At 44.0% G+C, this 13,091-nt stretch overlaps 1 protein-coding gene across 1 annotated transcript in view; it reads right to left on the bottom strand.

Annotated features, from left to right (window-relative positions):
• The window catches only part of LOC146785832 (transient receptor potential cation channel subfamily V member 6-like), a 304,076-nt gene that overhangs the window by 173,835 nt on the left and 117,150 nt on the right, over nucleotides 1-13,091 (bottom strand). Inside the window, exon 7 of the mRNA XM_085635166.1 lies at nucleotides 8,043-8,180. Within this exon, the coding sequence (XP_085491292.1) occupies nucleotides 8,043-8,180 (138 nt within the window). The remainder of the gene's footprint in view (nucleotides 1-8,042; nucleotides 8,181-13,091) is intronic.

Below are 13,091 nucleotides of genomic sequence, written 5' to 3'. Positions count from 1 at the left end.
TTTCACACCATGTACAATTACGCAAGTAAAACTACTTACACTTGTGAGCACTCCTGGTAAGCTACAATTGTGGCAGGGAATCTATGAAAATTCCAAAAAATAAGAAAACTACTTCCAAAAGCAAATGTAAACCTAGGGGCGGGAATTGGGCCCTAAGTGTGTACACAAATCAATACGCTGATGTCAAGAGGTGTACTGAAGTGCTCCTCCAGAGTAATTATTTAACAGAGGAAACAAAGCCACATTTGCAAACAAGCCCCACCGAAGTCACATGGTGGCAACAAAGGCGCTAGATATGGAACACCTGTGGGAGAGTCTGGCTTCAGTTATTAACATAAAACAATCACTGGGTTGGTGGCGTTTGTGTGGGGTGTGTCTGAAGTGTTTTGGCAAGTTTCCAAAAGGTGACTTTCAAGAACTGTAATTCTAACAGTCGGTAGCGATTAACAATTCGGTGAAACACGAGGAGGCCAGGTGTCCAGGCAAAACCCAGCTGTTTGAAGTAATAACAGCTTAAAACGTACACAAACAGCACGTTCCTCGGTGGGACGTGTTCGAGGATTCAATTGGCAGGCTTGCAAGAAGTCAAGTGAGTACACGACATTGCATTCGCACGGAAACACAGCCGGGCATGATTGTAACACACACAAACTCAGGGATAAGGACAAATCTTATCATAGCACACGCGCATGTACTCAAGTTAAGTACTCCCCATATCTTGTATTTCTTCAGTGCCAGGGTTGTGGAGTTTTTTTTTACTAGCAGAAAAGGATTTGATTTAAAGTTATGTGCCAATGGAATCAATGGCCCACCACTTCCTAATAGAATGTCGCAAAACCTAGTTTGTGTGTCGGTAATAGGTTACCGACTCGCAAAATAGGGTTTCTACATTGCACAGACCTATTGTGAGAACTTGTTACTTTACTGTTTGAGCTACAACATATTATGACGACATGCTCTGTTGATACACTCTACCAATAGTTTCAGCCTTAATGGAAGAAACAATTGAACAAGAGAACTTAGAAATGTATGTCCAGCTGAAAGCCTCATGGTCTGTGACTGTACGGTCCCAGACTATTAAGTTCTGAAGAACATTAATCAATGAGGTGGGTCTCAAGGGTACTCCAAATGGAGCTCTAATTCACCATAAATCGGAGAGAGAGAGGTAAGTGATTTCTCAACTGAGGGCCAAAAGTTATACGTCTCCATCCTGACAGAGCTCTCCAAGGGTGAAACAACTTGAACATAAACAAGGCTCCTCAGAGTAAAGCATAAGCATGTAAATTAGGTCCCTGACCATGAGCATAGATGAGAAAGACATAGGCCCATAAACTCAATGTGCTGAGCCACATACAGACAATGGTCTGTGTAGAGATATCATCAAATTTCACAATGTTCTACCAATGGTACCATAAACAGTTGTTTTGTGGTCATTGCTACATATGCACTACTTATGAATTGACTGGGCCAAGGGGTCGTAAACTTTGAATCTGGATGCATTCCCACACTAATCTCGGATTATTCTGAGGTTCCCCCGCTGTCCCTGAATGGGGAATAACTGCACAGACTGGTAGATACTGGGTCCTTTACTGGCCAGTTTTTCCTGATCCAGGCAAAACAATGGTGAGGGTTGTGAGGGGAAAAAAGGCTCGCTTGCGCCTGTCCAGGGGAAGCATTTTCTACTCCCCTATGTTGCTGCAGGGTTCAGACGGGAGCTGGGCTGTACTTAAGGACCACTTCCACCGCTACTGCAGCAGCAAAGACAGGCTCGGGATCTTCATGACCTGAATTACTGGGTACCGAGTTTGTGAGTTCACTAACTCTGGGCCTAAAGAAACTTGTAATTACAATTTGAGGAATTTCACCCAGAGTTACTACTTTAGGTAAAATGCCACAACTCGTAACAAGGGCGATAGTGTTTTATTTTCTGTGATATTTCATAAAGTGCGCACCTGATTCCAAGAAATGATTTACAGACAATTTTGTAACAGAAGGAGCTTCTCAAACATGAGGGGTGTTCACAGAAAACTTTGGGGTACGGGATCCAAAATGAAACTAGATTACAGAAACCAGGATGTGGCGGGAATAGTAGTGATACAAAGTAAATGAGACCGGGATACACAACACATTGTGCAGGTTTTTTAGTTTATAAAACCACATGTATGTACGTTGCAACATATTTTGAAATACCGTATGATAAAGCAATATATGTAGAATCACACAACTTTGGTCAAGTGTCAAAGTCAGGACTAGAACCCAGATCTCAGTTTACACGGTTAGCAACATAGCCACCAGCCCTTATTCTCTTGACTTCAAGACCTCATACTCACATTCATTTGTTTCAGGATGAGATGCTGCTGCCATCTGTAATTAAAAGTGCTCAAGATATCAGAAAGAGCTACCGCAGGTGGAAATAAGGTAAACTGATATAGGTGACTTACTATTTTTCCAACCAATGTCCCAGAATAATCTTGAAGTCAATGGTTATACCAACAAAAAGTGCTACCTTGAGACTCCTATTCAAAATTGGCTATTCAGAATTTGATTGCATTCTTCTCTTTTGCCAAGGTCCATAACACCACTGTTGATGTATCCATCCAGTCCTCTACATGGGTGACACATTTCACCAAGGCCTTTGAACCCAATTCCATAGCGAATGAGGACAGGTTTGCAGCGGACACTATTCTTACTTTTGGTGATGGAGACCAATTGAAGTTCACACTAGATGAGGAGGACATATTGGCAGTAAGACGGTGCCCCAATAATAAAGCTCCGGGACCGGATGGGGTCCTTATCCACCTCTTCAAATATAATATTGATCTATGGGACCCACTCTTGGTCAATGTCCTTAATAGTTCCATTGTGTATGCCCCCCCCCCCCCAAGTCTTCTTCTAATGCAGTCATAGTCCCAACAGTTGCGTAACATTGCCCACACAGTGCAGGGGCCGTCTAGCTCCTGGGGGCCCCCTCCAGCACTGAGCATGGGCGACGAGCACCTGGCCTGAGAGCTTCTACTCAAACACATTCTCTTCCATGGCATATACTCTGTCACCGAGCTCAGAAACATCCTACTATATTTCCTATAAGTCGTGTTTCAAATCAGCTGTAACTAAAATTATCTCTTCTTTGAGCTCTTTGAAGACTTGTATCATGAAACCTTTGGTGATTGTGTTGTCTGATCCCGTGTGAAGCAGCCTGATCCAATAGCAGCATCCTTTAGCGTGAAGCGAGCCCGACCCACCACCTATTTCTTAGTCACTCACTGTCAAACATATCTTTAATGTTACAATCTTTCCATCTTCTTTCTCTGCGTCAGACTTGCAAGGAGTGGAACCTCTGCCTTCGGACACCACTGGTTTTGTCTGGGGACAATAGGTACTGCTCAACCCAGCTGAAGGGTCGTCTTTGCATTTTACAGACCTTATCTATAATTCGTAAACCAGTTAAAATCAGAAGAAAAGGAAGAAAGTAAATAGGATGGAGGTAATGTAAAGGCTTACTGCAATGGTGTATACAAAACAGAGCAGTATGGGGTGGGTAGCTCTAGATGTTTGCGAGCACACTCCCTCTGTTCCACGCCCACGGCCACCACTTTATGAGGGGGTGTCATAGCTGCTGATCTGCCATTCTGCCTAATTCATTACACAGGCCAATTCAGATGGCTAGGGCACTCCGCTTGCTCCCACCTGCAGGGCAGGCTTTAGGGAAGTGTGATGGGGCAGTTGCACCATGCGCTGGACTTCGGTGGGGGATAGTTTATTTAAAAATAACTTATGGGTGTAAAAGCACCTGCTGCAGAGTTCATTGTGTATCCAGTCGTTTCACAGCAACAATAAAAATGTTAAGATAACTCTGGTGATTAATGTTCCTACTAGAGAGAGATCAGATTTTTTTTCTAGTGGCTGTTTGGACGCATCATAAAGTGGCGCAGAGGGTTAATGTGCCTGCTGCAAAGAAGGTGTATCATGGAGATCACAGAACTGAGTTTGAGTGAAGTACCAGTAGTGCAATAAAAAAATGAAATGTCTGGGAGAGAGGGGCAGTGTTGGAGGGTGGTAGTGAGCGAATCCATGGAGAAGGCAGTGGCATAACAATAGCCCCCACAGCCCCAGTGCTGTGGGGGAGAAGGCCTCGAACTCCTGGGGGCCCCCTCCATCACTGTGCAGATGTGGCAGGCCCCTGTCCTGGGAGCTCATGACCAGGTCCGGAGCGTGGGGAGGCCCTCCATGTACTTTGCAGGGGGCCGCCTCAAGTTTTGTTACGCCACTGGGTCTCTATTTTTAAAAAGGAGGATGGAGGGGACACCTGCTGTTACCGCCTGATATCACTTATTGATTCGACTGCAAAAGTGATTTTGCTGAAATGACTCAAGAGTTGAGCAGAAGAGAAAAACATTCTGACACCAGCCCAATATGGGTTTAGTCTGGGGACTAGAGACCAGTGCATCTATCTCCATCTCTTGATTTGTAATTACGTCCAGATCAAAGAAGGGTGCCATTGTCTTGCATTCATGGGTCTAAATTCAGTATTCAATAATGTCGACGGGCCAATTATGGTAAAAAATGGTCGACATGGGTGCTAAACATAGGCTAATAAATATTTTATCCAAAGTGCATTAGCATGTAGTGGGTAGTGTGAGATTTGGGCCCAATGGAGAATGTACACCCCTCCCCCCTATTACGATATGGAGGCGTGTAAGGCAAGGCTTTGTACTTGCCCTATTCCTGTTTAGCCTCTATATTCATGACCTGTAGACCTATCTCTCAGGGGTGTAGACTGACCCACTCAGGGCTGGCCATAGAGGTCTGCCAGTCTTTATGTACAACGATGATTGGGCACTCATGTCTCAAACTGGGGTGGGTCTACAAAGGCTCTTAGACAGATTTGTGGGGTACATGGATGGACTGGGTCTCCAAACAAGGAAGTCTTAATTGTGTATAATGGCTTGTGGTCGAACAAGGCGAGGGTTTTTTAGATCAGTGATACCAAACTAGACAGTTCCAGTTTTCACCTATCTCGGGATCTCCCTTTGATAACAGGTGCACATGGAAACACCCCACTAAAGTACACCTTGAGCTGAATAGGGCAGCCATATTTAGTTTACCCAGAGGTTAGGGTCCTCTCCTTTTGAGGTAATACATCTATAAAGGCAGGTGCATCTTGGCTGCCTCGTTCGGTGCAAGCATCTGGGGCCTCTGCGACTCGACATCATTGCAGATTGGTGAAAACAGTTTCCTGCGTAAAGTTTTACGCTTACCCTGGAGTGTACCTGCCATCATATGCCACAATGAGCTAGGCTTATACTAAGCAGGGACACAATTAAGATATCCCCGATGCTATTATGGGTTTCTATCCGGTGCCACTCATAAACATCACTCAATAAAGCAGTGATTACAGATTGTCTGGCCCTAGACAAGGTTGGTCAAATTCAATGGCTAGAACCTCAATTGCCTGCAATGATATTTTTGACAATCCACAGATTTAAGAAAGGCAGGCTAAATTACTAGTAAGAAATGAACTGTTAGCCTTTATGACAGCCAATTGATAGGATTTGGAGAGTGGCAAGTGGTAGGTAGAGGCTTAGGCCTCTCTGAGGACGACCATCACCATAACCATACCTTCTTGTCATTCCCAGCTCACAGAGAAATATCCTAGTGAGATTTCGCCTCAGTATGTCCTACTTTTTAGTTTCCTATCTCTCTCAGGTTTACTGCGAAAAAGATATGCAGCCTGCCCGCATGAATCCAACGTGATCCAATCACAGCTGCACTTTGTTTTGTAAACCTTATAGGGACTCTGGTAAAGCTATAATGGTTCCACTACTTCGAACCCTTAACATCCTTTCTTGCAGATCCAACTTCTACAAACCGAACTCATCCCACCTACAGTTTACAGGTTTATTGCAGCCTCTGTTAGAATGCGCAGACTAGTTGGGAAATGAACATTGCCAACTACAACCTATGTCTTCCGGCTGTTAGGGGCTTCCTAGCAAGAGACTATACAAACGCTTCATCTTTTTTAGCTTTCGTATGATGTGAAATTTTATGTGATGCATTGATACGTTTTGCATTTTCATTGATGACATGTTGGTGCCACGATAATCTTTCCGTGTGTCTTAAAAGTGCTTGTAAACATAGAGAAACTTAAATCACAGGACTGGGGTAGCTGCCTAACTGTTGTGTGAAGCAAATTATGCAGAAGTCATTCCACAGACATATACAGTGGCTGGTACCATTTGTTTCTTATTTAATGGCACTTATGCACTTTAAAGTCCTTTGTTACTGTTCCGTCACTTTGGGGTATCGGTATGACTCCTAACTGAATTAACTTAATGTACGGACTCCTTTGAGTCAGTGTAATGATGTGGCACATGCAGATTCGTTTAAACTTTCAATGATTTCAATAAGTGTGATTTTAACATTTTTTTCAATGTATGGTATTATGTGCTTTTATGAGATTTATTTTTGTAAAACCGAATAAAGATGTTCATAGTCATACTCATAGACATTATTAAGTGAAAGACAACAGCCAACAATAAATCAAATCTAATAAGTTACAACCTTGAGTTAACTGAGACCAGTGAGGAGCTACACTTGTTAAGAAAATATTTGAAAAACAAAAAGGGAATAGTAACCTTGAAAATCTTGTGGATTCGTTCCCATTTCAGCTTCCAAAACTGGAGACTATAGGGACATTCAAATAACATATGTTTTCACCATTTCCAATGATCGCAGTTCAGTGCAGAAGCCTCCATTGCGTGTGCACTGGGTCTGCACATCTCACTGCAGCAGCTCCATACCTCTTCACCATTATATAAGGTGATGACGTCACAGATACTCCATTACTTGCTCCACTTCCTAACCTGTAGAGCAAATGTTGTTCCACCAGGGCATCCATGATGCGTTACCACTCCACCCACACATTCTCAGTCTTGTCTTACTCACAATAGGGGTCTTCTTGTCTCTGGACTCTGCTGTCCCCTGACATACGACACTACATTACGCCCTTTTCTGAGGGATACATATGACCCAGCCTAGTCAAGTAAATTGATTTCTCCGTTCAATGACTGAGACAAACATCACTGTGTACACTGATGCTTCTGTCATGTTAGCACACGGTATCTTGGATTACACCATTGGATCTTGGTGAAGTTAAACCCACCTGCTGCAGTTTAGGGGTGCCTTTCCAGGAATTGTAACGTGGACAGGACATCCTGTAGCAATAAATCTTCTGGAGGCCTCACACCATCCTTGCGCAGATAACAGGTCAGGGGAGTCTACAATGTGAGGGGAGTCTACAATGTGAGGGGAGTCTACAATGTGAGGGGAGTCTACAATGTGAGGGGAGTCTACAATGTGAGGGGCAAGCAAGTGCTGCTGCGGCATGGCACCTTCAAAAGGTGGGCGGGCAGGGGACAGGGAGGGGAGCTGGAGCTGGGACTAAGAACTTGACCAGTTGATGGAGCATTGGAGTAGGGGACAAGAACTACTGACGAGCAGTGGTGGCAGCTCACATGTTGCCCTAAGTGGCAGCAGGAATAGATTCCTCTTCACGTCAAGGCCGATGAAGCTGTTGCTTTTTTTTCTGAAAACTTTGTGAGTTTTGCATTTTGTGAAATTGCAAAATAAAAAATAAATAAATACAGGAGGCGTGAAGTTGTGAGTTGCCTGGCTTTGCAACTTCAAAATATTCTTACACTAACGATGCCCTGTAGGAGTGGGGAAGCGAGTCACAACAGTACCCAAATCTTTAAAAAACAAAGCAACGGTACAGTACTTTTCCTTTTCCCTCTCAGTTACCCATACAGAACTGGCTTACCTTCATTGTCATAAATGGGACCACCCCATACTAGTATCCTTAATGAGAAGTCTCTATACCACATTTCAAACCTTTAAGTGCATCTGATCCAGACACTTAAACAGGGTTAGATGAACTATTCTTTCTATGTAGCCCTCAGAAACATTTACATTATGCAGGCATGAACAAGACTACACATGTGCTACTGATGGAACACAGTACAATATTTGAATATAAGGCTTACCATAATAGCATACACTTTCTTTTCCGGGCATAAAACATGTACCAGATGCCTGTGCATGGACATCAGCACCACGGTCTAGCAATTTATTCACAGTCTCTAGATCATGCTTCAGGATGGCAATATGGAGGGCAGTTTCACCTGGAACATATTAGCATGTATAGTTACTTTCATTTCCATGGTGCAAGTACACATTTAACGACACAATAACCCGTAATGGAATACAGGTTGCACATCATGCAGATCAGGCGCCTAGATGATTTTCCATGTTGCAATTATTTAAGTAATCAGTGTGTGCTGTGTCTGATTTTATCTCAGCCTCCTGACTTCCCTGTCACTGCTTTGCTGAGAAACACCAGTTAGAATTAGGATTCAAAAGCGAGGATGAGCTGTACTAAACCTGCCAGACAAATCTCTGCAGTGGATGTCCTGGTACAGAATTTTTGGGGCACCAGGCAAAACATATTTTGGGGCCACCTATTCATAATTGTACTGCTCATTTTCTGCAAAGTGAATTTGGTATGATACCAAACAAACTACTAGGAACTGGGTTATCATATAAAACGGTGAAATGTTTTTTTCCGGGGCCCCCAAAGTAGTAACGGCCGGTGTTGTCGAAAAGTTGCGAGGGGGGTAGTCGGGGGATAACGGATGATAAATCACAAAATAAAAAAAGAATTACAAAAAATGACTTACCTGTAGCTGGTCGCATCACACTCTCTGCTCCTCTCCTCTACAGGCACAGGCTCCCAGACCCCATTGCGGCTCATCCTGACGCTGCTCGCATGCTGCTGGAAGCAGCAGCAGAATTGGGCCGAGTGCTCTGAATTTGTGCTCCCAGTGAGACAGAAGGCATGTGTCTGCAGTCTCCAACCCGGCAACACAGTTCAGAGGCTGAAGACAGCTTCAGTGCGTATGACGGTTTGGCCGGCCTGAGGCGGCAGGCCAAACCGTCATGCGCACTGGTCACAGTACACTTACCGCTCCTCCTACAGCCTGTCATCCTCAAGGCCCTGCCCCCAAAGACTCGGCTGAAAAGGAAAAATAAACGATAATAACATGTTCTTTTTATCGTTTTAATTTTCCTTTCCTGCTGCTGTTTTGAGGCAGCTGGTAGGGGGGGGGGAATGCTCCTCCTCCACAGTGGAGGAGCTGCAGCTACCCTAAAATCCTTAAGATGCCACTGGGAAAAGCAAGAGAGACTCAAAGGAAGAACGAGGCAGAGGGGAGAGAGACTGAGATATGGAAATAGAGAGAGTTGAGCTGGATAATGAGAATGTTTACATTCCCAGGGGCCTCTTTGAAGGTGGGGACCCTGGGCAGTTGCCCACTTGGCCTATGCCTTAAAAGGTCTCTGACAGAATGTTCCAGGGCAGGACATCATGTATGAGGAAAGCCTGGGTGAATGTGCTGGAACCCCTCTGCTTGCAGGTTTGATGTGCAGAGTCGGGGAACTGGCAGCAGGAGTTTGGGACTTCGGGCCCCAGGAGCTCAGGTAAAAGTGGCGTGCAGCCCCGGCCGCAGGGACAGGGTTCGTTCGGTTGATGACAGTAAGGTCAGGGTTTCCAGGGATGAGTGTGGTCTACACTCTGTCTAAAGAGACCAGGAACAGGGGACAGTAGACGGCTGCTGAGCCCTTCCTGAAAGGTCCTTTTCAGAACCATGAATAGTTTCCCACTGCTGGAAAGGAGTGCTGAATCGTCACTCTTTTTTTCAAACTTGCTTTGCGAAGCTGGCAAGTTAAAAAAATAAATAAATTATTGTGTATTGGCGAGTCCCAGAACTTTGAAAACGTGCACACCCTTAGTGACAAGGTGACCTTGCTCCTCTCTAGCTCTTGATACCAGTCTTTACTTTTAATGTAATTATAGCACAGCATGGCTTTACTAAGCATGCTGTGTTGAGAGGGTGGCCACAGAGAAGTTTGCATGCCATTTGTCATCCTACCAACAGATGGCGTGACGGATAGAAATATGCGAGATGCTAGGCAATAGGCAGCACTCAGAGGCTCATGGGGCATTTACTGCTTTGTGAAATGCAGCTGAATGTGGCAGTCAGGAAGGCTGTTTTGTGTAATGCTATAATTTGGTACCTTTGTCCCCCCACACTCCAGTTCAGGAGATTGCGATAACTGCAGCCTAAGCGCTGGTGGCGCCCAGTGCACAGTATTTTTTGGCGCACCCCCCATATGACCTCCACCTCGCATTCCCTCACTACCACTTGGGGAAAAGTGCCCCTCAGCTCTCCATAGCCCCTCTTTCAAATACATTTCATTTGTTTTAAAGCGCTGGCAAAAGTTTGCTTTACTAATCCACATGTAAAACAGATCTGTTCTTTGTAGCAGGCGTGTTAACCCTCTGCGCTACTTTATGGCGCGTCAAAACTGCCCCTAGACAAAAACCCCCGTCGCTCTCTCTAGCAGGAACATTAATCACATGAGTTATCTTGACATTTTTACTGCTGCCTGAAAGCTTGACACACAAGTACTCTGTAGTAGGTGCCTTTAAATTGATTGCTTTTCCTAAACACAGCGCCCCTCCCTGAGGTCAGTGCCCCACCCCTTTTCCAGGTCAGCGCCCAGTGCAGGCGCACCAGTCACACCGCCCTAAAGCCGGCCCTGCTCGGTATTACAATGCTCAACAGCAATTATTGGTGCATCCCAACACAACATCCATGCATGTCATGGTTCTCACTTGGAGCCAATATTACCACACATTAACAGACAAATAGTTTATGACTGATTCACAAAGGTTTTGCTGTCACTCTCTCCTGCAGTTTTCAATGCAAAAACATTTGTGAATGCGGCACACTGCATTTTAACAGTGTACACACTTGCATCGCGGTTGTTGAAAGGAGGAGACTGACAATTACATGCACTATTGTAAATCAATGAGAGAGAATACAATTCCGCAGCTAAAGCAAAAGAAGGTGCCCAGATTAGAATATGAGTCAATGACCATAAGGACTGGACACCGCGAGATGGCAACCGATTTTAAAGTTATTTTGAGACTATAAACATGATTAAAATTATAGGCCTCTTCAGACTTTGCCCTTGTGAATTACACTGCATAAAGGTAAAGTATCTGGAGAAATAAGTAAGTTTACTTCATGCATCAACTAACTCATTAGGCTAGTTAAGTAATCTGGGTCTTAGTCAAGCAAATCAGTTGATATGTTCAGAAAGTAAACACATTATCTATTGCTCCAGAGATTTGCTCATTTCTGCTCTCCTGCATGGTTGTAAAATGGTTAATTTCAATTCATTCTTTTATGATAAGCTGGTGTATTATATTGATGGTGTGACACCCAGCTCTATAGAATTAATCCGGCATTCATTCATGCTCAGTTACTACACAGCTAAAGTTCTCAGTCTTTCCTAATGACGCTGGCACCTCATTTATCAGTCAGACTTGCAGGGGCACTCAGACTGGGATGATTTACTCAGTTCAGGGAGAAAATGTTGGAAAAGTTGCCTTGAACTGGTGGGTGGACCACAAATTAAGCAGGAAACACCAAGTCCCATGTTCACTGTCTACTTGAAACACACCTCAATCAATAAATCAATTAATCAAACAAACAAACATTTGTATAGCACAGCACTGTCACCCCTAGGGGTATCTGGGCGCTAGGACATGGCACGATTCATGTCAAACTACACGTGCACAAGACCTGCACTTTCCTGCAGATCCCGAGGGCTTGAGGTACTCAAGCCATATTAAGTCGTTATATCAGCGGTTCCCAAATGTTTTAAACCCAAGTCTCACTTTCTAGAACAGAGATACTCAAAGTACGGCCCGTGGACCGCATGCGGCCCGCATGACTTTTAATTGCAGCCCACCTGGTGAACAGCAGCCCTGGGCTGCTCTTCACATGGCAGATCAGGAACATTCAGAAAGCTGAGAGACGTGCATACTTAATTTGCAATTAACTAAACTAAAGGTAAAGAATCAAATAATGTTTCCAATGCATCTTATCTTTAGCATGCATCTGCTTCACGTCCTCCTACGCCCACCTTTCAACACCCCGACCCCCGCCCTGCGGGCATTGGTGCGGCCCTCGGGACGACACAGACAGTACTTTGTGGCCCCCGGGAAATGTTTCTGAGTACCCATGTTCTAGAAAAAGCTTTTATGACCCACCTAGCTTTAGTGGAGGTGAGGCGGGTGATTTGTTTATTTTAACTAGAGCACTGTAGCACAGTGTCATTTACAGACAGCACATTTCCCATTGGAATGGCCATTAAATTGTCACAGGCATACAGTTGACTGATAAAACTATATTGCAGACAAATGATAATGTGTGGATATCAGGTTTCAGTGACTAGTCATCATGTGTGCGCCACCAAGTAAAGTCTTGATTCGTTTTGATCCTATTAAAATCTTTGTTTACTTTACACTTCAAAATTACAAAAAAATGAGCTTCCTTTTTGCTCTTGTAACTGCTGAATGTGTACAGTTAATTTGCATTTTGGTGTGGGTTACAAAAAAACAACTTCGGTGTGTTTTAAATGCGGTTTACAGGACAGGGATTCTGTACAGCATACAATGCACAACATGTGGTGAATTAAATGTCACTGTAATAGCGTTTTTGCTTGCTGTCAATTGCACTTGTAATACATTTTGAAATTCTGGTTTGTACAGGATGGTTCTGCAGTGCTTAATTTTAAATATTAGGACCGTGCAGCATCGATGAATAAAGTTCTGGGTCAAAAGCCGAGTTAGTAGGATTAGCACACTCGGTAAGGCTTAAGGATGCTTCTCAAGTGAGGCAGGAAGGCAGTCTGGTGGGAGCAGAGTTCTGATATGTCTGGGGCAGGTGAGGCCTGTTATGTTTAACAAAGTAAAATCAATATGCTGTGGAATCCTGATTTATTTATTTCTGTTTTAGGCCTGTAGGGGCCTAAGCCATCAGCACTTCAGAATTCCAAGCGTAAAATACTAAGCTTCTGAAGTGTCACTTTTTTTTGGAGAATGATTAAAAAAAGAAAATGTGGCGCTGTAAGTGTATTAATACGTATGCATTTATTATGAGGAAACATTGAAGAGAGGTGAT

Source organism: Triturus cristatus, chromosome 11, assembly GCF_964204655.1.
Source record: "Triturus cristatus chromosome 11, aTriCri1.1, whole genome shotgun sequence".
In the NCBI taxonomy this organism is placed as follows: Eukaryota; Metazoa; Chordata; class Amphibia; order Caudata; family Salamandridae; genus Triturus; species Triturus cristatus.
Note: the sequence above shows the minus strand (reverse complement) of the source record. Positions and strands in the feature narration are given on the sequence as shown.